Consider the following 27,677-nt stretch of genomic DNA (forward strand, 5'->3'; position numbering starts at 1 on the left):
CACTCACCTTCAGTCCATGTTGGAAGCTCAAAGAAGGTGTTTCTGACAACAGAGAAAGGGTCAGGAGTGGCAGTAATAATGGATAGGTGGACGCACCAGCAAGAGTGAAGGCCACATGGGCAACGATGTCCCCTCCATGTCTTTTTATCTGGATCAGAGGTAACACCCAGTTTAAGGAGAGGGTCTCCCCAGTCAAGACAGTCTCCCACAGACATGGCCACTCGCCAACCTGATCCAGAAAATCCCTCATTGAGACTCTCTCTTCATGTGATTTGTCTCAAGTTGACAGAGCTCCCCATCACAAATTGAAAGAAGAAATAAGCCCATTTTAGAGTGGGCAAGTGGCCTGAATGGGTTTATGTCCAAAGAAGAAATGGGACTGCCTAATAAGAATATGAGAAAATCCACAGCTCCACTGCAGCTCAGGAAATGCAAATCAAAATCACAGTGAGGGGCTGGAGAGATGGCAGCAGTTAGGAGCAACCGGCTGCTCTTTCAGGGGACCCAGGTTTAGTTCCCGCAACCACCACGTGGTGGCTTATAACCATCTATAAATCCAGTTCCAGGAGATCCAACGCCCTCTTCTGGTCTTTGTGGGCAGTGTGCACAGACAGGCATGATGCAAAACACCCATACTGTAAAGTAAATAAACAAAAATTTAAATAAAAGCAAGTGAGATAGCACCATCCCAGTTAGAATAGTGTTATTTCTTTTGTAGCAAATACCCAAATACATGGGGGAGAAAAGAGTTTCTGTGGCTTACAATTTCAAATTGCAGGCTCTCACTTTGGGGAAATCAAAGAAGGAACTCAAACAGCTAGTCATATCACATCCACAGACAAGAGCAGAGAGCAGATGCCCACACCCTCCCTTGATGGTGCTGCATAGTGGGCTGGGCCCTCCTCCATCCTTTAATAATCAAGACAGTGCCCATAGGCCAAGTTCATATTTTCCAGGTCGTCTCAAGTTGACGGCATTAACTAGAACAGAAGTAGAGAGCAAGTAGGAAAAGGCGACAGGGAAGTGGGGGGGGGGGGTCCCAAAAGGCAATAGAGGGTACACAGCATCTGAGTACATTATGGGAGAACCACCGTGAAATACCTTACATTGTCCAAGTAACACACACTGCTGGTTAAAAGCAAGGCTGAGTCAGTGAGCTCAGTTGATAAAGCACCTACCCTGCAAGTGTGAAGACCTGAGTTCGAGCCCCAGCTCCCTTGTAAAAACAAGTGCATGCTTGTAATCCTCGTGATGCTGAGATGGGACAGAGACAAGCAGATCCCTGAGAGGTTGCTGGCCAACTAGTGTGGCCTGCATGGCCAAGTCCAGGACAGTGAGAGACTTGTTTCGAAAGCAAACTGAAAAACACCTGAGGAATGACACCGAGGTGTCATACATACATGTGCACACACGTACACAGACACATGCATGCATTACATACATGTGCACACACGTACACAGACACATGCATGCATACACACACTACCTGCCCATATACAAAATTATTAATTCATTAAATAAGTCCCAAACCAACACATGCTGGTGAAAATGTAGAGAAAAGATGACTTTTTTTTTTTTTTTTAACATTTAGTGTGTGCATGCGCACGCGCGTCTGTTGTGGTGTACATGTTCAGGTCAGAGGATAATTTTCAGATTCAGTTCTGTCTTCCATCATATGGGTTCCAGGGATGGCACTTCAGGCCATTGGGCTTTACAAGTGCTCTTACTTCCTGAGCCTTCTCATCGATCCCCAAGAAAAGGGAAGTCTGGCACCCCGCAGTATGCATGAATTTATAGTCACAGTAGGAATGCCACGGAGGTTAGAGGACTTGGATCAGCTGACAGTGAGATTCCTGAGAGCCCCTCCCATCAAGTCTTGCTCTCCTCTCCACTGCACACAACTGAAGGAAAGCCAGCCTAGCAAGGTTCTATCTTCTATCAGAATGCCTTTGTAGTGCCTGCTGCTCTCCCAGAAAAGAAAAGAAAAAAACACAGATGCCCACCATCCTCCTAGGCTGATGTCTTGATTTTGCCTCCAGAGGCTCCCATGCTGAAAACTTTCAAAAGGAGGACTTGTGCATGTTGTGGGATGGGGTCTGGGGGGTTGTAGCTCATCTCTGATAGGTGAAGCTGAGCTCTCTGTCAACCGAAACAATGGGTCCTGGTGACCAGCCAGGGTAATATAGAAGTCTAAAAAGCCACAGCAGATAGCTGGAAACAGCCTGCACAAGCTCTCAGATGCTTGTCACATACACGGAATCCCATTAACCCCAGGATGGATTGAAACGCTAGAGAGAAGTAGCCAACTATCTGGTGACTGTGAAGAATTGGTCCTCATTGCCACATGGAGATTTTTGTTATGGGTCCACCCACTGGAACCGTTTCCACACAGGCTCATCAGAGGAGATGAGATCTGACAAGATGAAGAACGGACGGTTGGCTGGGGGAAGGATGCAGCCTGGTCCATGCACACACCACTGGCACCATTTTCTGAGTCAGGGTAATCATCTTTACAACCTAGAAACTATGTTGTTTAGAAAATTAGGGTAAGTGTGAAAACAAAGCCAGAGTGGGAAGGGTCGAATCGCTGCCAGAGAGATAAACCAGGACCCGTGCTTCCTTGTAGAGTTGTTGGAAATGTGGATTCCCCTGGTTATTCATTTGTGTTTGAATTATTAATTAGTTAACTTTTAAATTATGTGTGTGTGTCGATGCACACATGCGTAGAGTGCCTGCCAAGGCCAGTAGAGAGTGTCAAATGCAAAGTGTTTGTTGCTGTGGATATCGCTCTGAATAAATAAAATTCTGATTGGCCAGTGGCCAGGCAGGAAGTATAAGCGGGACAAGAGAGAAGAGAATTCTGGGAGGTGAAAGCAGCCAGCTGCTGCCATGAGAAGCAACATGTAAAGACACCGGTAAGCCACAAGCCATGTGACAAAGTATAGACTAACAAAACTGGGCTAAATATAAAAGTAAGAGCTAGACAATGGTAGGCCTGAGCTAATGGCCAAGAAGTTTAAATAATATGTGTCTGTATGATTATTTTATACGTGGGTTGTGGGACCGCGGGGGCTTGGTGGAACCTGGAGAGAAGCTCTCCAACTACAGTTTGTGAGTTGCCTGATGTGGGTGCTGGCAATAGAACTCATGTCCCCTGCAAGAGCAGCGTGTGCTCTTGACTTGTCCAGTGCCGAACATCTCTCCAGCCCCCGGTATAAATTATTAGGCCAATCCTTTATCATGATCTCTCTGTAAAGGATAGAAAAAGATCAAACTATCTGCAGACTTCACAGGTGAAGGTCAGGTGCCTCTTTGGTGTGCCCCCATCTCTTGTAAAAACAACAACAACAAAAACATGTTTGTGAAAACATTAGAAAAAAAATCTAAGGAGTTGTAGATAGAGCTGAGCATGGTGAAGCCTTCCTGTCATTTTATCAGTCAGAGGTTGGGGCAGGAGGCTTGCTGTGAGTTTAGGACCAGTCTGGGTTACAGAATGAGACCCTACCTCTCAAAAACAAAATTTTAGGGTCTGGCTTGATAGCTCAGCAGGTAAAGGCATTGGCCACCAAGCTTGAGGACTTGAATTTGATCCCAGGTGCCCACACAGTGGAAGGAGAGGACCAGCTCTTGAAAGTTGTCTTCTGACCTCCACATGAGTACTGTGGTACACACACACACACACACACACACACACACACACACACACAAATAAATGTCATTTAAAAAAAAAACTAAATAGAAAAAATACTGTCTCAGCCCAAGCAAGCATCCTCAGCATTTTTACACAAGGGAGAAAAAAGCCTTGCATAGAAGATAAGGCAGCACCCTCCCTGGGTTTGCTCTGAGCCTAGGAGCAAAGTTTGCTGTTTTGATCATGCTGGCTTTCATTGTCAAGGAGCTGTCTATGAATGGATGGCACACCTGCTCCATACTCCTCTCAGACACTGCAGGAGCCAGGCTGCCAGCCCTTGGCAGCAGCAGCTGTCAGTAGGCAAGAGATGACATTTCAGACCCCAGGTCCTAGGAGATACACAGGACACAGTGTTAGGAGAGCCAGAACAAAAAAAACACCAGAAAGAACTGTTTAAAAATTTAGAAGGCCATGTCCCCTTTATCAGCTTTGCCACAGGCTGCCTGTACCAACAGATTTCTCAGATGTGAAACTGGTCCCCAAACAGTGCCAAGAACTGAATGGGATGGGAGAGGTCAGGGAAGTTTGCAATATCCCAGGGCAGGATCCCTCTTGCATGGACAATGGAGAATGGATTATTTTCCAGGAGGGAAGCAAATAAAATTACTGCAAGTTCAGGGACGCTGTTTGCTTCTAGATACTAAATCCTTTAAAAGCCTGGGCTTCTCAAAATTCAACAGCTTGCAGTTCAAAGCAAGGACTGCAGAGTGCCTGGGGCAAACTCAGGTCCCCAGAACATACTGGATTCCAAATCTCTGCGGTTTAATGTGGAAGAAAATCTGGGCTGGAGAAAATGGCTGAGGCAGTAAAGGTGCTTGCTGCCAAGCCTGATGATCTGAGTTCAATCCCTGAGACCCACATATTAGAGAGAACCGACTCCCATAAGTTGTCCTGTGACCTCCACATGGGCACATTCCTCCTCCTAAATAAAAAGAGTAACAACAAATTAAAAATCCATGGGACTGTAGCTCAATGGGAGAGTGAATGCCCAGCATTTATAAGGAAGGCCCTGTCTTTGGTTCCCCAGCACTGAAACTCATGGGGGTCAGGGAAAATGGCTCAGTGGGTAAAGTGCTTGCCTTGTAATTAAGAGGATCTGAGTTTGGGTCCCCAGCACACATTCAAAAAATATCCAAAGATAGGATGATGGGTGGGGGAGATAATGGTGCAGACAGATCTTTAGAACTCATTGACCAACCAATAGAGCTAAATAAATGAGTTGAGGGTCCAGTGGGAACCCTATCTCAAAAATAAATAAATAAATAAAGTGGAGAGTGATCAAGAAAGACACCTGTTTGGACCTCTGGTCTCCACATGTGCATGTGCACCCACCCACCTACACACACACACACACACACACACACACACACACACACACACACACAAGTCATACATACACCACACAGACACAGAAAACAAATTCATGGTAGATGTTGGCAGGGAACCTCCCATGTAATCATTAAACGATCTCAACTCCTTCCACATGGTGGCTCCTCTCCCTTCCTAGTTTGACCATGCAGTGGGAAATGGGATGGAGAAGGTACACTGACTTAGAAGCCACAGAGGGTGGGTAGTGAAAAATAGCAGCCTTACGTATGGTCAAGCTAAATGGGAGGCTGGACATGGGATGCTGTCCAGGAAGCAGACACTGCCTGTCACTAGTAGAAGGCATCAGATCCTTCTCATGGAGGGCTGTCATATGTAGCTAGACTGGTTCATAGACAGAAGAGCATCAGTGAGGCCTGTGCTGGTGAGTCCTATCCACTTCACATGGTCTAGAATCCCCCTGGGGAGATTTTTCTAGATCAGGTTGGAATGTGGGCTTATGTGGGAGATTTGACTTGTTAATATAGGAAGATGCAGCCCATTATGGGTGGCGCCAACTTCCAGGGACTTCTTCTCTGACCCCCATGTGCACACATTGGAGGGTCATGAACCATATGTATGAGTTATGATAGCAAGGGAGTGAGCGTGTGTGCATTCATTTCTCTCTGTCCTCTTGACTGTGGATGTAATGTGACAAGCTGCTTAAGCTCCTCCTTGACGTCCGTGAAATGATGGATTGTACCTTGGGGAACTAAGCTGGAATAAAACGTTTCTCCCTGTGTTGCTTTTTGGCAGAGCATCTTCTCACGGCAGCAGAAATGGGACTAGATGGGACCCACAGTTAAGTTTCTCTTAAATAAAGGGACTGAGATTTACCATCGTGTCAGTGTAGGAGGGAAGCAGCCTGTTGAAGAATGGCTACAGAAGAGTCCCGAAGACAGTATGACAGCAACTGGTGGAACTCACCAGCAGGTGGGGGTAAAGCCACTAGCCCCACAGTGACTGAGGTCACAAGCCTATAGGAGCCTGTGCTGGCCTTTGCTTTAACGGTGGCTCTTGGTTTGATGGGAGCTAGTCTACTGTGGCAAAGACATGACATGGTAACAGGTGCATGAGGCAGCTGGCTGAGTTGTGTTCACAATGAGGAAGCACAGTCAGATAGGGCTGGTGCTCAGCTCACTCTCTCCTGTGTGTTCAGTCTGGGACCCCAGCCTAGGTGAGAAGACGTCACCCAGAATCAGAACAGCTCCCTTCCTCTGTGAATGCTCTCTGGAAACATCCTTACAGACACACCCAGAAGTGGATCTCCCAACTGTCCGAGTTGACAATGAAGATTAACCATCACACATGCTCTAAAATTAGTGTGGAAACTGGGGCTGGAGAGATGGCTCAGTAATTAAGATCACATAATGATCTTACAGAGGACCCAAGTTCCATTCCTAACTTCTATGTTGGGCAGCTGTAGCTGGAAGTTTCCTTGTGTCCCACCTGGTCTACAGCCACTCAGACCCAAGTAAACACACAGAGGCTTATTTTAATTAGAACTGCTTGGTCATTAGTTCAGGCCTACCACTGACTAGCTCTTGCACTTAAACTCAGCCCATTTCTGTTAATCTGTATGTCACCATGTTTTCCATGGCTTTGCCTGTGCCCCATTACATGTTGCTCCCTGGACGGCGGGCTGGCATCTCTTGACTAAGCCTTCCTCTTCCCAGAATTATTCTTGTCTGCTTATCCCACCTATACTTCCTGCCTGGTTACTGGCCAATTAGTGCTTTATTAAACCAGTGTACAAAAGCATTATCCCACAATAGGCAGCTCACAATTGCCCAATATGACTTCAGGCCCAGGAATCCTGACAATCTCTACTGGCCTCTGTGGACACTGTACACACACACACACACACACACACACACACACACACACACACACATGCACGTGCACGCGTGCATGCCTAAAAGTAATAAGGGATCAATCTTTAAAAAAAATGTAAATACCAGCTTCCTTCCAACTCAGGGCATACAATCTTAAAGCTGTGGCCTTTGGTGTTGAAGACAGAATTAAATATAATTCACTTTTCTCCTGTGGCTAAGCATAGATTATCTATAATTACACTCCAACAGCTGCTTTCTAATCCTCAGCAAAATGCACACTAAATGGTGGTACAAGGATGAGTAATGTGCATACATAGATAGGAAACTGAATACAATGTCATCACCCACCTGCCTTTGGAAACTTCCATATGAAGGTGATAAGGCAGCTTTTAGCCCTTCTCTGACATTTATTCTAGAGTTCAGCACTGAGGAGCCAGTGAAGGTTATAAACTCTACCAGTGGACATCTTGTCTATATTATCTTCATATCCCTGGCAGCATTTTACTCAGAATGCTGGTCCTTGTGGTGATATTTTATTTAAATAAAGCTTGCCTAGAGATCAGAGGAAAAAGCCAGCTACTATATTAAACATAGAGGCCAGGCAGTTGTAGCACACACCCTTAATCCTATCACTCAGGAAACAGATCTGTCTGGATCTCTGCGAGTTCAAGGCCACACTAAGAACAGAGCCAGTCATGGTGCGACATGCCTTTAATCACAGCACTAGTTAACCATAGAGGTCTGGAGGTCTATACAGACAGATAGAAATGGACAGAACTGGGCGGAAAGAGGAAGTGATTGGGTGGAGAGAGGGAAGTAAGATGGCAGGGCACAGGATTTCCTAGAGGTAAGACATGGCTGGCTTGCTCTCTGATCTCTGTTTTCACCCCACTATCTGGCTCCTGGGTTTTTATTAGTAAGACTGTTTAGTAATTTGTGTTACAGATCCTCACAGACATGTATATGGTGATGGCTTCAATGACTGAAGGCAAGTTGTTATAAGTTAAAGGCATCTGGTTCAGGGAACTCAAAGAGCCATAGAATGCTTTATGTCTGCCTAGTTGGAGCTGCTGTAGGGAAAGGAAAGAGAGGGTCTGTTTTGGATGTATGTCTTAGTTACTCTTGTGTTGTGATTAAAAATACCTGGACAAGGGCTGGAGCAAATGGCTCAGTGGTTGAGAGCAGATACGTCTCTTGCAGGGACCTGAGTTTGGTTCCCAGAACCCATGTTAGGTGGCTCACAACCGACTCTAGCGCCAGGAGATCTGATATCATCCTCTGGCCTGTGGACATGCACAGAGAGACACATAAATAAAATACTCAAGGTTTTTCTCTGAAATATCCTGATAAAAGCAATCTAAGGAAGTATTTTTGTCTTATAATTAGAGATATATACATCACGGTGGGGGAGTCAAAGCCACAAGTCACGTGACAGGCGTGGTCAGGAAGAAGAAAGCAATGAATGTGTGTGTGTTCAGCTCACTTTTCACCATTCCTACGCCAAGCAGTGGTTCTGCCCACAGTCCAGATGGGGTTTCACACATCAGTTGAGCCAACGAGGACAATCCCTCACAGACAGGCACAGAGGCTAACCTTAGTCTAGAACAGTGGTTCTCAACCTCCCTAATGCTGAGACCCTTCAATACAGTTCCTCATGTTGTAGTGACTCCCCCCACCATAAAATTATTTCATTGCTACTTTATACTTGTAATTGTGCTACTGTTATGAATCACAATGTAAATATCTGATATACAGGATATCCGATATGCAGCCCTGGTGAGAGGGTAGTTCAACCCCCAAGGGATCACGACTCACATGTTGAGAACCACTGAACTGAACTAAATGATGCCTCAGGCATGTCAGGAGGTTTATCACTCACATGATTCTGGATCCCGTGAAAACGGCAATTAAAAGTTATTAACCATCACAGTGTGGATCCAAGTCCCAAGGAACATCCTATAATGATATTTTTAGGTTTTTGTATCCAGAATGAAAATATTATACTAGAGATGCATGGTGAAAAGTAGAAATAGAGCCGGGCAGTGGTGGCGCATGCCTTTAATCCCAGCACTCGGGAGGCAGAGCCAGGCAGATCTCTGTGAGTTCGAGGCCAGCCTGGGCTACCAAGTGAGTTCCAGGAAAGGTGCAAAGCTACACAGAGAAACCCTGTCTCGAAAAAAAAAAAAAAAAAGAAGAAGAAGAAGAAAAAGAAGTAGAAATAGAGATGGCTTATTAAGAAAAGGGACCCAGGCCAGTGAGATGCGTCTAACTGTAAGGACGCTTGCTAACAAGCGTAAGGACCTGAATTCAATCTCTAGAACTCATGTGGTAGAAGGAGAAAACCCACACCCACCAGTTGTCCTGTGGCCACCACATACACTGTGGGACATGTGTAAGTGCACACATATGCACATAGGCACACACGTAAAAGAAATAGATATATTTTTTAGGTGAGTGTCCTCCCAAAGGTGAGAGTGGGCTAACAGGGTGGGAAAGGGGTACCCACTTAAACATGCTGGTCCAGGAGGTTCATGACTGTTTACATGAAACCTGCCTCTCCCGTGGGCTTTTCTCAAGCCCACTCGGTTCTGTGTAGCACAGGTTGGGGAAGAGATTCTAGGCCCTGCCAACTGGGTCCTTCGTGTGTTGATCTTAAAGTTGTATGGTATTTTATTTCCTCTGCATGTGTGCACACATCCACACCCCACAAGTGGGTGTGGAGGTCAGAGGGCAGCTTGTGGAGTCAGTTTCTCCCTCCATCTGTGGACCCCAGGGACTGGAACTCCTGGGTGCCGATGCCATCACCCACTGAGCCATCTCTCCAGTCCTTCACGTGTTAATAGCCTTGAGGCTGTTGAACCCAGTCTCCACCGTAGCCCACAGGAAGGAACAGATTGGAAGCAGGAACAAGATTTTAGGTGGGAGAGAAGGAGGGAATGGAAGAAAAATGGAGAGATTTGAAGAGAGAGGGAGGACAGAGCAAATAGGACTTAAACATGTATAAAGATTATATGCGATGTTTTGTTTTTGTTTTTGTTTTTTTCTAACACGGGAGCCTGATCACATATGACAATAGCATGCTATCCCATTGCGTGGTAAAACCATAATGATTTTTAAATTGATGATAAGTTCAGGCCAGCACGATTCTCCTCTAATATAGTTTGTCTTTTAAATACAGAAGCAACAACAACAATAAAAAAAGAAAAAGAAACACTCTCAATCCCTGGACACTGCTCAGTGAATCGGGCTGCTTTCAATAATGCCTTTCTTTCCTCCTCGGAATCACATGTCACTTACCAGGGTTCATTTTAATTCCTCAGCCTGCGCTAAGAGAAATGGCTTGCATCGACCCAACCGGCAGTAGCATCTAGATGTTTAGGGGTTCCCGCCACTGCGGTACTTAAGTTGAGATATGTCTCAAGATCTGCATTTGTAAATCCTATTTCTGAGAAACTGTAATAAATAAAGCCGAAGACTGGAATTGAATTTTTGTAAAAAGAATTTAGGAGGGAAGCTATGAGGCATCCATCCAGTTGTGGAAAAGGAGATGCATTTAAACTGGGAAAAGGAGAGACAGCTCGTCTCCCCAGCCTGGCACCAAACACTGGGGAAAGGTACCCGTGGTAGGAATTGGGGATGGTGAGTGTACCCTTCTGGGGCAAGCGTTTCCAAGAAGCCTCAAAGAAGAAAGGAATGAACAAATTAAATTATTTTCTTAGCCAGATATCTAGTTATTTTTTAAGTCATATTTTGAAGAAAAACAAACCAAAAGGCTAAAATTTGCTTGTACTTAGATGACCCAGTGGGATTGTTTGTATGTGAGTTCTGTGTGGAGAGATCCATCAATGTTGCTTTCCATTGTTGCTGTTGTTATTAGTTTGTTGTTGTTGTCCAGTACTGGAGACAAAACCCAGGACTTCATGAATGCTATATGCACCTGCTTTACCACGGAGCCCCAGCCCAACACCAAGAGGTGTAGGCGGGTGTTCTACTGCTGCGGTGCATCCAGCCCTCTTCTTACTTATTATTTTGAGGCCGTCTCGCTAAGTTGCCCAAGGAGTACTCGAACTGGCTGTGATCCCTCTGCCTCCATCACCCAAGTACCTAAAATGACTGAACTGTGCCCCTAGCTAGGCCCAGCACATTGCTGCTTTGAACCATGGAAATGAGTATCAATGGACTTCAGAGTGATCTAATCAGGGACACAGACGACATTTGGGAGAGACATTCCCGAGATTGCAGAAATGCACACCCATAAGAGAAGGAGGAGAAAGCCCTCTGTGTATCAGCAGCCTGAGAGACCATCTTTAGGGCTAGAGAGTGAATGGGAATCCTGGAGAAGAAGATGGGGTGAGCCCCACTCTTCTCAACGTCTCAGAAGATTAAAGACAATGACATCCTGTGTGTCTCACAAATACCAAGAACGTCACACAGGCTGGACATGTGGCTCAGTGCTAGGGTCCAGGTTCCATTCCTAACATCTCCAGGAGATGAGGTACACATCACCACCTGATATCCCTCAGAGTGTTACTTAATTCCAGGAAGTGGACCCTCCCCCAACACACACACACACACACACACACACACACACACACACACACACACACACACATACACATACACACTTTTCCCTAACTGAGCTTACTATTCTTTTTAAACTTTCTGTATGTGTGTGTGCTTGTGTTTATGTTCATGTGTGTGCCTATGGGTGTGAAGGCCAGAGGACAACCCAGGTGTCACTCCTCAGATGTTGGCTACCTCTGCTTTTTGAGACAGTCTCTTACTGGCTGGAGCTCACCAAGGAGGCTAGGCTGGTTGGCCACTGAACATGGGACCATTCTGCCTCCCCCTCCCCATAGCTAGGATTGTAAGCACAAGCTACCAGGCTTGGCTGTCTTCTGGGGTTGAACTCAGGTATTCATTCTTGCACAACAAGTACTTTACCAACTCAACAATCAACCCCAGCCCTTACATTTATTCATTTATTAGAAGACATATTTTTTTACTGTTTTTATTTGTGTATTCATATATATGACTGAATATCAAATATGTGAAGGTGCCACAGAAGCCACACACACACACACACACACACACACACACACACACACACACATACACACATACACAAAGGAAATAAAGGAGGGGAAATGAGATAGATAGTATCAGAGGAACCACAGCCAGGTTCTCCCAAAGGCCTCAGCTATAATAATACAATAGTGAATAACCCGAGTTGATATTGGACATATTGAGATGTATTAGTTCCTTTGTTTTTAATGGAGCTGAGAATTGAACCCAGGGCCTTGCACTTGCTAGGCAAGCGCTCTACCACTGAGCTCAATCCCCAATCCCTAGTTTTTCATTACTGTAACCAAATAACAGATGAGCAGCAGCTTCATAAAGGGAGGGTTTATTTTGACTCACAGTTCAGGGGCTCAGTCCATCATGGTGGGAAGGTGTGGTGTCAGGCATCCAAGGCAGCCAGTCATGTTGCTTCCTAAGGAAGTAGAGGTGAATGCTGGTGCTTGACCACTTCCTTCTTTTCATTCAGCCCAGGGCCTCAGCCTATGCCATGGGACCACCTAAATCCAAGGTCTCTCTTCCTTCCTCAGTTATCCCAGTCTAGAAACTCCCTTACAGATGTGCCCACAGGTTTGTGTTCTAGGTGATTCCATATCCACTGAAGCTGACAGTCATATTAAATGTCATAGTTAGCTTTGACTGTCAAGTCAATGCAGCTAGAGTCATGTGAAAGGAGAAGCTTCAGCTGAGTGATGGCCTGGATGAGACTGGCCTATGGGTATGCCTGGGGTGGTTAGTTAATGTAGGAGGGTCCTGCCCACTGTGGGTGGCGCCATTCCCTAGGCAGGTGGGCTTGGGTTGTATAAGCAAGCTATCTAAGCTTGACTCTCTGAGTATATCAGTAAAGCAGAATTCTTCCATGTCTCCTGACTTCAAGTTCTTGCTAGAGTTCCCGTTCTGACTTCTCTCAGTGATGGGCTATGACCTGGAAGTGTAAGCCAGATGCAACCTTTACTCCCTTAAGTTGCTTTTGGTCAGAGTGTTTTATCCCAGCAACAGAAAGGAAGCTAGGACCTATGCTATGCTAAATAGGATCAGTCACTACTTTGGGGCTTGTGGGGAGAGCAGTGGCCTCTGGGATATCCAATACTGATCAAGTCTCTGTGCCTCCAGGTGTGGCTCTGTGGTGGCAGCATGGAGGTCCTTCCATGCTCAAGGGTGGCCCACATCGAGCGGAAGAAGAAACCCTATAACAGTAACATTGGCTTCTACACCAAGAGGAACGCGCTCCGGGTAGCCGAGGTCTGGATGGATGACTATAAGTCTCACGTGTACATAGCCTGGAATCTGCCTCTGGAGGTAGGACTTTCCCTATCAGCCTACAACAATAAGCTTGGCTCTCTGGCAGGCCACAGACCCCCTTAATACGCCAGTGGTTCTTCCATTGCCAAGGCCCACAGACGCCTGAGTGTTAGATCCTCTTAGCACCAGGGCAAACACAATAGTAAAGCATCGATTCACTTAGATCCACAGGTCTTGTTGCTGTGTTAATCCAAATCTTCTTATACCAGCGTTGCCTCTCCATTCTGAGCATACACTGTGTCCAGAAGGTCTCTGCCCCGGTTTAGGCAACACAGACATCTTCTGCTCTTACTATGTGCTCTCCTGTGGAGCCCCAGCTGCTGGTGACAAGCCCTTACTAATGGCTATAACTCTTGTTTCCAACCTTATCTCCCTCATACATTCTGTTTGGGGGTCCCAGGAAAATCTCTTGTTACTGCGGGCTCCCAGCAGGAACCCCATAGCTGTGCCCAACTTGGCTTGAATCCTACCTCTGTCTCGTTATTGATGAAATCTTCACTGAACGCTTCTCTGTACTTAGAGATATTGAACAGTAAAGTGGGGGTGATGGCAGGGCTTCCTTCCTCTGTTTGAGCAGCAGGCTGCCACAGAACAACAGAAATACAGTTGAATGTGTATCCTCACTGGGGGATTCTAGGCAGGTGTTCTACCACTGAGCCACACCCCAGCCCCTCACTAGGGATTCTAGGCAGATGCTCTACCACTCAGCCACACCCCAGCCCCCCACTGGGGGATTCTAGGCAGGTGCTCTACCACTGAGCCACACCCCAGCCCCCCACTGGGGGATTCTAGGCAGGTGCTCTACCACTGAGCCACACCCCAGCCCCTCACTGGGGGATTCTAGGCAGGTGCTCTACCACTGAGCCACACTCCAGCCCCTCACTGGGGGATTCTAGGCAGGGGCTCTACCACTGAGCCATGACCTCAGCCCCTGGTACTGGGGAATTACAGAGAGATTCTCTACCTCTGAGCCATACTTCCAACCATTGTTTTCCTTTGCCTTTTGAGACCGGATCCCACTAAATTACTCAGGCTGGCCTTGAATTCACTCTACATGCCAGACTAATCTTGAACTTTTGACTTTCCTACCTCAGCCTCCCAGGTAGCTAAACTGACCCTTGTGAACCCAGGCCTGCCACATGACAGCTGTTGACATACATCCTTAATTAAGAGTTGCTTCTTCCTCAGCACTGTGTGGTCATGGGATGCAGTCTGCCTTCACATTTTTAATTCACATTTATCTCTTTAGTTTACGTAGGGGATATAATGTGGCAGTGTGCATCATACAGAGGTCAGAGAACAACTTGTGCAGCTTGGTTCTCTCCTTCCACCATCTAGGTCCAGAGGTTGGACCATGGGTCATCAAGTTTGGCAGCAAGCCCCTTTCCCCACTGAGCCATCATGCCAGCCCAAGCCCTCACATATTCTTGTCAAGTTGAGTATCTTTGCATGAGCATGTGGTCCGTCCCAGACACTTGATAAATTCTTATCTACAACAGCTCATTTCATCTCACGACAACAAGGAGTTCTGCCTAGATTTCCTCATCTGTAGAACACTGTTCACACTCACCCCACGGGGCCTCAGCAACAAAAAAATGAAGGACAGACTAGAGCTCGGGCCATGTTAAATAGTCCATAAATGCTAGCTTGTTAGGAGTGTGCTGGGCTGCCCATTTTATAGGCAAGGAACTTGGCAGTTTGGGAGGTTAGCGGGACTTGCTTAAGGTCTTACACAGAACTCAGGAACAAGAATGTGAACTCAGGGTCGGAGAGATGGCTCCGTGGTGAAGAGTGCGGCTGCTCTTGCCAAGGACCAGAGTCCAGTTCCCAGCGCCCATTTCAGGTAACTCCTGTAACTCCAGCTCCAGGGGATCTGTTGCCCTCTTCTGGCCACCATGGGCATTGCACTCATGTACACATTCTCACACAGACATACGTAGATACACATATTTATTTTCTTAAATAAAGAATATCAGGGGGCTGGAGAGATGGCTCAGAGGTTAAGAGCACTGGCTGCTCTCCCAGAGGTCCTGAGTTCAATTCCCAGCAACCACATGGTGGTTCACAACCATCCATAATGAGATCTGCTGCCCTCTTCTGGCCTGTAGTCATACATGCTATATACATAATAAATAAATAAATCTTAAAAAAAAAAGAATATCAGAATATGTACTCAAATTATCAGGCCAGGGAATGAACTTAGAACCCTGGTTGAGATAGTGTTATGGTTATTTATGTTTTCAAGAGAAAGATCTAGAATGACAGTTTTATCTGTCTTAGTTACTGTTCCTATAAATATAAACTGTTCTAGAATAAAACACCCAAGAAAAGTAGCTTATGGAAAGATTTTGTTGTTTTGTTCTTTTAGAGACAGGATTTCTCTGTGTAGCCCTGGCTGTCTTGGAACTCATTTTGTAGACCAGGCTGGCCTAAGACTCACAGAGACCCACTTGCCTCTGCCTCCCGAGTGCTGAGGTTAAACTGTGTCACCACACCCAGTTAAGAATGGCTTATTGTGGCTCACAGTTTGAGAGCACACAGTCCATCATGGCGGGGAAGCCATGGCGGCAGGAGCGTGAGGCAGCTGGTCACATGACATCCACAATTAGGAAACAGAGAGAAGATGCTGGTGCTCAGGTCACTTTCTCCTTTTTATTCAGTCCAGGACTCTAGCCCATGGGATGGTGCTGCCCACATTCAGGGTGGGTCTCCCTTCCTCAATGAAGCCAGTCTAGAAACTCCCTCATAGACATGGCCAGAAGTGCCTTTCTAGATCTTGTCAACTTTAGCTGCCACTCAGTCCTGGTCACTCTTGCCCAGTGCAGTTTCCATTACAGTCCCTGCTTGGCCATGAGGACTTCAAAGGAAGTTTTAAAAAGACTAGAAGTCATACACAGTCCTGAGCACCCCAGTGAATACCTCATGAACACCATGTTCAAAAAGAACAGATTAGGGAGAGTTTGGGATTTGTGGTTTTCAGATGAAGGTTGTTCAGCCAGTAACAATTATGCAAATTTTTTAAATCTGCTTTTTGGGAGAACATCAGGACAGTCTTACTATGGAGCCCTGGATGGCCTAAAACAAAATCCTGAATCTGAACTGAACTAGAAACATGTCTGGTCTTCCTTCCTTTCTCCTCCTTCCCATACTTCCTTCTCCTCCTTTCCACATCTACCTTCTCCCCCCCCCCACCCCAGTCTCCTTCTGTGCTTTGACAGGATCTCACTCCACAGCCCAGGCTGGCCACAAATCACGATCCTCTTCCCCCAGCTTCCCGCAGGCTGGGATGACAGGCTTGTGCCACACACCCGGCCCAAGCACTATACAAAGCACACTCACCCTGTAGATGCTGTTTCCCCCTACATACAGACTGTGACCGAGTTCTGTTTATAAACATGCACAGTAAGAGACCAACAGCAATGTCTAATAGTAAAATAGAGTGATCAGAACAAAATACCTCGAAATTTACTTCAAATCTATGAATTGTTTGCTTCTGGAATTTTCCATTTAGAGTTTTTGGACCGTGATTGATCATAGGTAAGTGAAATCAAACAGCACTGAAGCACAGGTGGTTGGCTGGTTCCAGATCACTAGTCCATAATTGTGAGTGCTATCCTGCCATGCTTTTAACAAATGACCATTTTCAGCCAAGTGTGTAATCCCTGCATTAGAGAGGTGCGGGCACCAGGATCAGGAGTTCAGAGTCATTCATTGACCTTGACACGGAGCCAGTTTGAAACCAGCCTGGACTACTTGAGATCCTGTCTTAAAAAATGAAGGAGGGGAGAGAGAGAGAGAGAGAGAGAGAGAGAGAGAGAGAGAGAGAGAGAGAGAAAGGGAGGGAGGGAAGGAGGGAAGGAGGGAGGGAGGAAGAAAGGAAGGAAGGGAGGGAGGGAGGGAGGGAGGGAGGGAGGGAGGGAGGGAGGGAGGGAATGAAGGAAGGAAGGAAGAAAGGAAGAAAGGAAGAAAGGAAGGAAGGAGAAAAAAGGGCCATTTTCAGCCAAGTATACTGGCACAAACCTATATTCCCAACACTAGGGGAGCTGAGTCAGGGAGGGTTGTGAGATCAAGGCCAGCCTGGGCTATAGTATGATGTTGTGACTCAAACAAATAGTCATACTAACAGTCACTGACCACCTCAGTTAACCACAGCAGGAATATTCAGATTCAAACAGAGTTAAGTATTGATCTCAGGCTTGTCTTGAAGGATGAATAAGTATGGCATTTAAAGAATTTTTCTTTAAAATCCTTGTATATTGGAGAGATTGCTCAATGGATAGAAAGCACTTACTGTGACAGAATGAGGACCTGAGTTCAAATCCCCGGCGTCTATGTAAAGCCAGCCCTAGCCACTCATGCCTGTAACCCCAGCTTTGAAGGGAAGAGACAGGCAGATCCTAGAGCATTTTGGCCATTGGCTTCAGCTTCTGAGAGAGCATGTCTCAAAACAAGAATAAAAAGATAAGGTTGAGGACGTAGAGGAAGACAACCAATATTCTCCTCTTGACCCTGCATATGCCATGTATAAGCATGCGCACCCCCCTCCAAACATACAAACACATTCATGCACACAAACATACCCCTACACACCTACAATATACACACACACACACACACTTAAAATCCTTATCTGGCTGCTGAAGTAGTCTCGACAGAGTAACTAGCTGTTCTCAGTGCTGCCAAATCCCACCTGACTTCCCTTCTCAGCCTGGCCTGTGTCCTTTGACTCCCAGTGGTCTTGGGACTGGGGCTGAGGCTCATATTTCAGATACTTTATTTCCCCCTGTCATCATCCAGCAACCCATTACAGGTTCATTTCAATAAAAGCAGAGTGAATTATTCATCAGAACATCATCACACGGAAAATTATTTTCTCCCCTGCATATAATGAGCCTCACAGAGTGCCCACAAAGAGGGACGTCACGCCTAAGTGAAAGACGAAGGAGGCCAGAAACATTTATTTTCCTGCCATCATCAAATAATTCCTGCGATGATTGTCTTGGATAATTACTGAGGGACTGTGAAAGAGAAGAGACTCCCAGAGAGTAGGTTGTTGACATCCTTTGTGTCCCGGGGTCCTTAACCCCAGTGGTGATAAAGATGGAGACCTGTCTAGAGACATCTGTCAAATCTTCCTACATGTGCTCCACAGGGTGAGTATATAATCTCTAGTTTAGGTTTAAGTGAGGCAGCGAATCTGCTGGTGCCAACCTTAGGAACACTGCAGGGCTCTGGGCTGGGGATGTAGCCCAGTTAGGAGGGTGTGTGCCTAGAACACACAAAGCCCTGGGTTCCTTGCTCTGTATCACATAAACCAGGTGCAGTGGTACATACTTGTCATCTCAACACTTAAGAGGTGGAAGCAGGCAGATCAGGAGTCCAAGGTCATCCTCAGTATATAGCAAGTGCCAGACTAGCCTAAGCTACACATGTCCCTGATACAGTCTGAGAAGAGGGTCTTTTTTTTCTCCTTTTTTTATTTATTATATTTGTGTTTTAATTTTACACATCAGCCATGGGTTCCCCCTGTCCTCCCCCCTCCCACCTTCCCCTTAGTCCCTCCCCTCCATTCCCATCTCCTCCAGGGCCAAGACTCCCCTGGGGATTCACTTCAACCTGGTGGATTCAGTACAGGCAGGTCCAGTCCCCTCCTTCCAGGCTGAGCAAAGTGTCCCTGTGTAAGCCCAAGGTTCCAAATAGTCAGCTCATGCACTAAGGACAGGCCCAGGTCCCACTGCCTAGGTGCCTCCCAAATAGTTCAAGCTATTCAATTATTTCACTTATCCAGAGGGCCTGATCCAGCTGAGGGCTCCACAGCCTTTGGTTCATAATTCATGTGCTTCCATTCGTTTGGCTATTTGTCTCTGTGCTTTTCCAGTCTTGGTCTCTTCACGCTCTTACAATCCCTCCTCTTTCTTGACAATTGGACTTCTGGAGCTCCACCTGGGGCCTGGCCGAGGATCTCTGCATCCACTTCCATCAGTTATTGGATGAGAGTTCCAGCATGACCGTTAGGGTGTTTGGCCATTTGATCACCAGAGTAGGTCAGATCAGGCTTTCTCTCGACCATTGCCAGCAGTCTACATGGTACATATACACAATGGAGTACTACTCAGCAGAGAAAAACAATGACATCATGAGGTTTGCAGGCAAATGGATGGATCTAGAAAAAATCATCCTGAGTGAGGTAACCCAGACTCAGAAGGACGAACATGGTATGTACTCACTCATAGTAAGATACTAGATGTAAAACAAAGATGACTAGACTGCTACACAACTCCAGGGAAGCTACCTAGAAAATGGGACCCTAGGAAAGACATAGTGATTGCCCAATGACAGAGAAATGGATGAGATCTACATGAACAACCTGGACGACAGTGGGAGTAATGAAGGGCAAGGTTCGAGGGAAAGAGAGCTTAGGGGAGCGGGAGATCCCAGCTGGATCAAGAACAGAAAGGGAGAACAAGGAATAACAGACCATGATAAATGAAGACCACATGAGAACAGGAAGAGGCAGAGTGCTGGAGAGGTCCCCAGAAATCCACAATGAGAAGAGGGTCTTAAAGAGGGATTGTCTAGATCAGGTTTGCCTGCAGGTATGTGTGTGTGGGGGAGATGTCTTGTTTGTTAATGGAGGTAGAAAGCCCCACCCTGGATGGGTAGCACCCTTTCCGGGGCTGGACCCTGAGCTGTGCCAGAGTGAAGAAAGCTAGCAGGCATCAGCAGCATGGGCACATTCATTTTCTTTGCCCTGTGGATGTGACTGGCTGCTTGAGTCCCTCTCTGCCTTGACTTTCCCACAATAATGGATGGTAGCCTGGAACTGTAAGCCAGATGAGCCCTTGCCTGCTCCAAGTTGGCTTTTGGTCAAGGTCTTTTGTTACACAGCAACTGAAATGAAGCTAGAACTTTCCAAGAGGGTTGGGGATTTAGCTCAGTGCTAGAGCACTTGCCTAGCAAGCTCAAGGCCCTGGGTTCGGTCCTCAGCTAAAAAAAAAAAAAAAAGAACTTCCCAAGAAAGAAAAAACAAACTAGTACAAGCTCCAGATCTCCTAGATGCCCTCTCTAAAAGTAACTCCTCTGCACAAGCCTCTGGCCAGAGTCCCATGCCGCCATTAATGAATGCCCTTTGTCTCTGTTTGCAGAATCCAGGGATCGATATAGGTGACGTCTCAGAAAGAAAAGCATTAAGGAAAAGTTTGAAGTGTAAGAATTTCCAGTGGTACTTGGACCATGTCTACCCGGAAATGAGAAGATACAATAATACTATTGCATACGGAGAGGTAAGGTGGACCACACTCAGGGGACAGCAGAGCCTTCCTCCCTTCCTCCCCTCAGTGATTTGGGAGGCTCTCCACTTTGCAAGGGGTTGGAGGCAGGAATGGGGCTGTCTTCTCTGCCCAAGGGGTGATGGTTTTGAAATTGAGGGCCTCTGGGCCATGTAAGTAGAGACACTGAGCAGGAAGCTGGACATAACAGGCAGGAAGCAGAGGATATGGCTCAGTGGTAAAGCATTTGCTTAGCATGCTCCTCCTGGGTCCCTGGGTTAAATCCCAGTGACAGACAGACATACAGTCTGTCTGTCTGTCTGTCTCTCTCTCCCTCTCTCCCACTCTCTCACTCTCTCACTCACACACACACATGAGAGACAGGGAAGTGATATGCCTACCTGTAATCCCAGCAATTAGGGATGCTGAGGCAGGATGGCCATGAACATGGGCTACATACTGAGTTCCAGGCCAGTTTATATAACATGACCCTACCTCAAAAGAGAGGGGAAGGCGTGGGAGGAGGCTAGAGCCTCTGTTGGTCATTGTTGTGGGCAATTGTTGTGATTTAAAGGGGGGAAAAAGGAGGGGTGGAATTCTCAGCTTTTCTGTATTGAGGTAATCTAACATTTTAAAACAGTTGGGCATGTGAGTGCATGCCTTTAATCCCAGCATTTAGGAGGCAGAGGCAGGAGAATCAGGAGTTCAAGGCAGGGCTCAGCTACATGGTGAGTTTTCAGGCTAGCACGAGCCACACAAGACTGTTCCATAATAAACAAAACAAAAACAACAACAGAAATGTCATCTGCGCTCATCTGCTAGACTCCCATTCTAGTAGGTTGTTGCCGTCTGTGTGGCCCCTCCTAGGTTCCATTTCTTAGTGTATGAACATGAGAGAACCCCAAGTGCCTGCTCCAGGGAGGTGCTGGGCAGAACAGCGAGCCCTGGTGGGCAGGGTCGGTAGATCAGTAGGCAACACCTGGCAGCCATTGTTAATGCATACCAACTGCCTTCTCCACTCTTCTTCAAATTAGAAGGATGAAGGAGGATCAGTGTGAAGGAGGTAACAGAAAATGGGCGGGGACATGTCTTAATTGTGTCAACTGCTCAGCTCTGTGTAAAAGAAACCCGGCTAGGGAGGTGGCTCAGGCAGTACAGCACTCACCTAGCCTGTGTGGAGCCCCGGGTTCCATTCCCTGCACTCCATAAATCTGGTTTTGTAGTGCATGTCTGTAATCGCTTTGAGGTTTTCCTCAGCTGCCTAGTGAGATCAAGGCTAGCCTGGGCTACAGGAGATCCTGCCTCATAACCTCCCAAAAGAAAGAAATGTAACCCGTCATATAACCGTGGCGATAACTCTAAGAATGAAACCTGTAGGAGGAACAGCAGAGAAAACAGATCATTGATCTGAGCTCGTAAAGAAATAGAACCCACACTCCAAATCTGGAAAGGTTCTGCCAAACTGGAAATTCATACATCACAAATCTTACAAATGAACAGTAATTTATGTAGTGTGTAGTGAGCCCTACAATTCAATTTAAATAAAATAATTGATTTAAATAACAAAAATAATCCCCCAAAGAAAAATTGACCAGATGTCTTATTTTTTTCCTGTTGCTGTGAAGAGACACTATGAACAAGGCAACTTATAAAAGAAAGCATTTGCCCGGCAGTGGTGGCACACACCTTTAATCCCAGCACTCAGAAGGCAGAGGCAGGTAGACTTCTGAGTGTGAGGCCAGCCTGGGCTACAAATCAAGTTCCAGGACTGCCAGGGCTACACAGGAAACCCTGTCTTGAAAAACAAAAATGAAAAGACAGAGAGAAAGAAGAAAAGGAATCATGTCATTGGGGGCTTGCTGATAGTTTCAGAGGGCAGGTCCATGGTATTGAAGAGGATGAAGTCAGGGTGTTCAGACTCTCCTGTCACTGTCACACCGGGCTGTTGTCATGGGACAAACAGCAGAGACATGGCTCCTGTGGGAGACCTATAGCCAGTTTGGGGTGGGGGGGAATTTTAGTTTCTTATTTTTAAAGGTTTATTTGTATTATTTTATTTGCATGCACACATATAAATGTGTGCGGGTGCCCTCAGAGGCCAGAGAGAATCGAATATGGCTACCCTGGAACTGTAGTTAGAAAAGGTGGTGAGCTACCTGGTGTGGGTGCTGGGGGTCAAATCCGGGTCCTTTGTAAATGCTGAGCCATCTCTCCAGACCCTCCCGAGCTGTTTTTTTCACAGATACCACTTTCACAATAGCCTTGTGATCATTTTGTAATTAGAAGGAAAATAAATATGTTTTTAAAAACAATCACGGTAAAGTGCTTGCCTAGCAAGTGCAAGGCCCGGACGCAAAAAAAAAAAAAAAAAAAAAAAAAAAATATCATGGATTAAAAATGAAAAGGTGGGGTTAGAGGGCAGCTCGTGAGTAAAAGCACTTGTCATCAAGCCTGACGGTCTGAGTTCAGCCCCCAGGACTCAGGTGATGGATGGAGAGAACTGACTCTGGCAAGGTGACCTGACCTTCGCACACACCCTGCGCATACACACACAGAGTATGTTTCTTGCTGGAAGTGAGCTAGTCTGGCTGGGCAGTGAGCCCGGAGACCCACCTGTCTCTGCTTCTTCCATGCTGGGATTACAAGCATGAGCCGTCACGTCTACCTTTTTCATGTATGTTCTGGGTCTCAAACTAAAGCCCTCAAGGGTACAAGGCAAGCACATTGCCTGAGCCATCTTCCAAACCCAGTGGTAGTGGTCATGTTTGCCTTTCTGGTTACTGCTTTTTGATGCTCTCTGCCAGGAATGATCTAAGAAAGTGATATTAAATTCCTAGAGTTGATTAAAACCAGCATTGGTGTTGGGGCCTAGTTAAGATTGGTTTATACATCTGCCCCGGCCCTGATCCCACCCTCCCCTGAAAGGATTTAAACTTGAACTCCATGTGACCTGTGTTCCTGCATCCAAATGTTCCCTTAAGGCTGAGGGGATGGTTCAGTCAGTAAAGTGATTGCCTGAATTCATGTAAACAGACAAGAACAAACATAGGGCATGGTGAGGCATACTTGTAATCCTAGCAGCACTGGGGAGGCTGAGACGAGGAGATCCCTGAGGCTCAATGGTCTGGCTTACTTGATGAGCTCCAGGTTAGTTAGAAACCCTGTCTCAAAAAACATCACTTGCTGTAGTCCTGTGGCATCCATAGACATGTGCACCTGGACATCCATAAACAGCACAAAGTTCTCTGACACATACTATATGCATGCAGTGCCTGCAGAGGCCAGAAGAGGGCACTGTAGAACTGGAGTTACAGATGATTGTTATCTGCTGTGTGGGCACTGGGAACCAAACCAAAGTGCTCTTAACTGATGAGTCATCTCTCCAGCCCCCATCTCCTTAAAAAGAGGATTATCTTATTATTTATTTATGTGTGTATGTGTTTGTGTGGGAATGGGCATGTGCATCTGAGTACAGTGTCTTTGGAGACCAGAAGAGGCTATCAGAATCCCTGGGCTGGAGTCACAAATGGTTGTGAGCCACCAGACTTGGGTGCTGGGAACTGGACTCAGGTCCTCAGTAAGCGCAGCTAATCCTCTTAACCACTAAGCTATTGCTGTAGTCCCCTGACATGTCCTTTTATGTGAGAGATGGAAGAGGGTGAGGGGTAGAGGTCAGACTTTCCAGACACAGGCTCCTACCCAAGATACCCACTGTATGGCTTTGTCCTTCATGCTCAAGTTATTGGCTCACAGATTCAAGTGCTGATTCTTATTTGGAAAGGACTGTGTGTAGCTTCTCTATCATGAAGTCACGGTCGAGGGACACTGTGGCAGTGGCTGGGAAGATGCATCTCTCTGAGAGGGTTTCTGATGGGAGCATTTCATCTCCTCCTGCAGCTTCGTAACAATAAGGCCAAGGATGTCTGCCTGGATCAGGGGCCGCTGGAGAACCACACAGCAATACTGTACCCATGCCACGGCTGGGGACCACAGGTAGGACCCCATGTCTGACCAGGAAGAGAATAAAGTCAACAGCCCACAGGAGCCCATGGGGCTTCTGGAAACTTCTATTGCCCATTGTTCCAAATCCTGATTTTTTTTTTTTAAGAACTTGGATATTTTTCTGGTTGTATCGTTAAAGAAGGTAGTTTACTGTAAGGGTTAATATTGATTGTCAACTTGACAGGCTTTGGAATCACCAAAGAGACAGCCCTCTAGGCATGTCTCTGAGGGAAATTCTAGAATGGGTTAGTTGAGTTTGAAAGACACACACTGAGTGTGGACAGCACCATTCCATGAGTTGGGGTCCCAGAATGAATACAAAGGAGAAAGTGAGCTGAGCACCAGTATCCATCTCTCTCTGCTTCCTGACTGTGGATGCCATGGGACCAGCTGCCTCATCCTCCTGCCACCATGCCTTCCCTGCCATGATAAACTCTGAGCCACAGGAAACCCTTCCATTTTTCCTTCCTTCCTTTAAAAGTTGCTTTTATCAAGTAGTCTGTACTGGCAGTAGTAAAAGTAACTAATTATATATATATGGTCACATCCATACAGATGTCAAGAGGGTCAATGTGTATGTTACATACTGAAAAGAAAATTAGGATAAGCTTTAGAGTCATTTGCTAACAGACAAATGTACCATATTGTGTCTTTCAAACCAAAATGATCTACCTACAACCATGAAGAAACAACAAAGACTTCTTTTTAAAAACATGTGTGTATGTGTGTGTGTGTGTGTGTGTGTGTGTGTGTGTGTGTGTGTGCCAGAGAAGCCAGAAGAGGGCATCAGATACCTTGAATTTGGAGTTCTTAGTTATACAACATGGGTGCATGGAATTGAACCTGGGTCCTCAACAAAGAGTAGGAAGCTCTCTTGCCTACGAAGCCTTCTCTACCAACCCCACAGAGACCCTTCTGAGAAGCCAATTGACATGCCCGCCCTGAAGCCCTTCACTACTTCAGTGGGTAAATACTAGTATAAGAACAGAGCCCTCACCAAGAAAGAATTAAATGTTTTCAGGCTGTCAGAGAACAGAGAAGGCAGCTTGAAAAAGAGGGAAGTGATAAGTGAAAGCAGGGGCAAGAAATGAACCTCCCTTGATAACCTGGCATGAGTAAGCAGTGTGTGTGTGTGTGTACACATGGGTGAACCTGTGCATGTACATGCAATCTCTAAGGGCTGAGCAGAAATTCCCTAAGACCGGGAGGAAGTATATCCCAGACACTGTTAGACTTGGCATGCACAGACAGAGTAAATGTTCTGTCAGCCAACAGTCACAAAGGCAACTTACAAACTGGGGAAGCGTTTCCACTCCCTTCCTGAAGACCTGGAGAGTCAGCGCTAAGTTGATATATTAGTTACCTTTCTCACAGCCTCGACCAAAACCTGACAAGAAACCATGTAAGAGCCAGAGAGCTGGACAGGAGGGTCTCTGGGGCTTTCTGGCCAGCCAGTCTAGCCAAATCATTGAGTTTCAGGTTTAAAGAAACCCTATCTCCAAAGACCAGGTAGAAAATAATAGAAGAAAAAGCCTGATGGTGACCTCTGACCTCACACCTATGCACACACACTCACATGCACACACCTGCACACCTAGAAAAGTGTGTTCAGTATTAGAACATTTGTCTAGCGTGTTCAAAGACCTCAGTTTGACACATCGCACCATAAGAATAAAAATTTTCATTAAAAAGTATTTTTAAAAAGGCCTGAGTAGAGGCATGCCTGTGATACTAACAATTGGGAAGATCTTATAAACAACAACAACCAAACAACAACAACCACCAGGCTTTGATGAGATGGCTGGTTAATACAGCTTTGGTTCCCAGCACCCATGTGTGCCAGCTCACAACTCTGGCTCCACAGGATCTGTCGTCATCCATGGAAGACTACATTCACATATGCACATACCCCCTCACTCCACAGACAAATAAATAAAATCAATATTTACAATAAAATGAAAGACTACATCCAAGTAGAAATGATCATCCACGTACCTACTCCCTTCCTAGGAAGGAGCCAGCGGAGTCAGGGGCCGCATTTCCTTTTCTGGTGGAAGCTGACTGCCACAGCACAGTACCAGGGCTTCTAGTGTGAAATAACTAGGCTTCATTTTTCATCCATCCCACCTGTGAGCATAATGTCCCTGCCATCTACTTGATTGCAGAATGGTACATAGACTCGGGCTTCTCATTGCCATCACTAACCCCACTTCGAGGGTGAACTCTCCTAACAGCATTGCCGCTTTCTATGAACTGATTTTGAAAGCGGGTCTAATGGTGTTTTCAGTTCCTCCTGCAAGCTCTGAGTGTGTGTTTGGCACGGTTCTCCAGCTGCCAGCCAGGCTGAGCCCCTGCTCCCCCATCGAAGTTCTCCCCTTCCTTCCCAAAGCTGTTCCTTCAGAATGAGGAGTCTCCTCTCCCCGCACCAGGCACATTAGCATCTTTTTAAACAGCTCCGAAAATACCATGGGCAGAGGCTAAATCAGGCTTCCAGACCCAGGCGACTCCCAGAAGAAAAGCTGGGTGTTCCACGGTCATTGTTAGCTTAATTAATGGACTCTATGTTGTAATTTATTATCAGGCAGCAATTAAACAGAGATAAAATAGGCACCATGGAGGATAATTTCCTGTCTTGCAGCATGTGTTTATCAACAAGATGGAAGTAGTTCCTGGCCACTCAGAGTGCCTGCTTGCTCTGAAGTGTCTGCTGCAAGCTCATTAAGACTCTCATTTTTGTCTGATTAATAATTTGAATTAGACAAAGACCTACTTTTTTCTAGAGCCTAAATTTAAATATTAAAAAAAATTATGTGTATGTGTTTGTGCATGCAAGTGTTCTCAGAGGCCAGAAGTTGTCAGATTCCCCCTGGAGCTGGAGTTATAGGTGATTGTGAACTGTCTGATGTGGGTGCTGGGGACCAAGTGTGTGGGAGGCATTTCATATTCAAGTTGTAGCAGTAGCCCATAGATCCCACCCCTATGCCAGGACTTGGCTCATGTCCAGGGTGGTCATAGGAAAACTCAAGAGAAGGATTAATTGACCGTGAAATTGGCATCATTTGCACCATTCTTGGTGTGTGTGTGTGTGTGTGTGTGTGTGTGTGTGTGTGTGTACATATGTGTGTATATATATAT

The 27,677-nt window shown here is 46.2% G+C and overlaps 1 protein-coding gene across 1 annotated transcript in view; it reads left to right on the forward strand.

Moving 5' to 3' along the window:
• Galnt17 (polypeptide N-acetylgalactosaminyltransferase 17) overlaps positions 1-27,677 on the forward strand; it is a 441,501-nt gene that overhangs the window by 399,971 nt on the left and 13,853 nt on the right. Inside the window, exons 7-9 of the mRNA XM_036171972.1 lie at positions 13,084-13,269; positions 20,418-20,555; positions 24,438-24,533. Of these exons, the coding sequence (XP_036027865.1) occupies positions 13,084-13,269; positions 20,418-20,555; positions 24,438-24,533 (420 nt within the window). The remainder of the gene's footprint in view (positions 1-13,083; positions 13,270-20,417; positions 20,556-24,437; positions 24,534-27,677) is intronic.

The sequence above is a fragment of the Onychomys torridus genome, chromosome 22 (genome assembly GCF_903995425.1).
Source record: "Onychomys torridus chromosome 22, mOncTor1.1, whole genome shotgun sequence".
Taxonomy (NCBI): domain Eukaryota; kingdom Metazoa; phylum Chordata; class Mammalia; order Rodentia; family Cricetidae; genus Onychomys; species Onychomys torridus.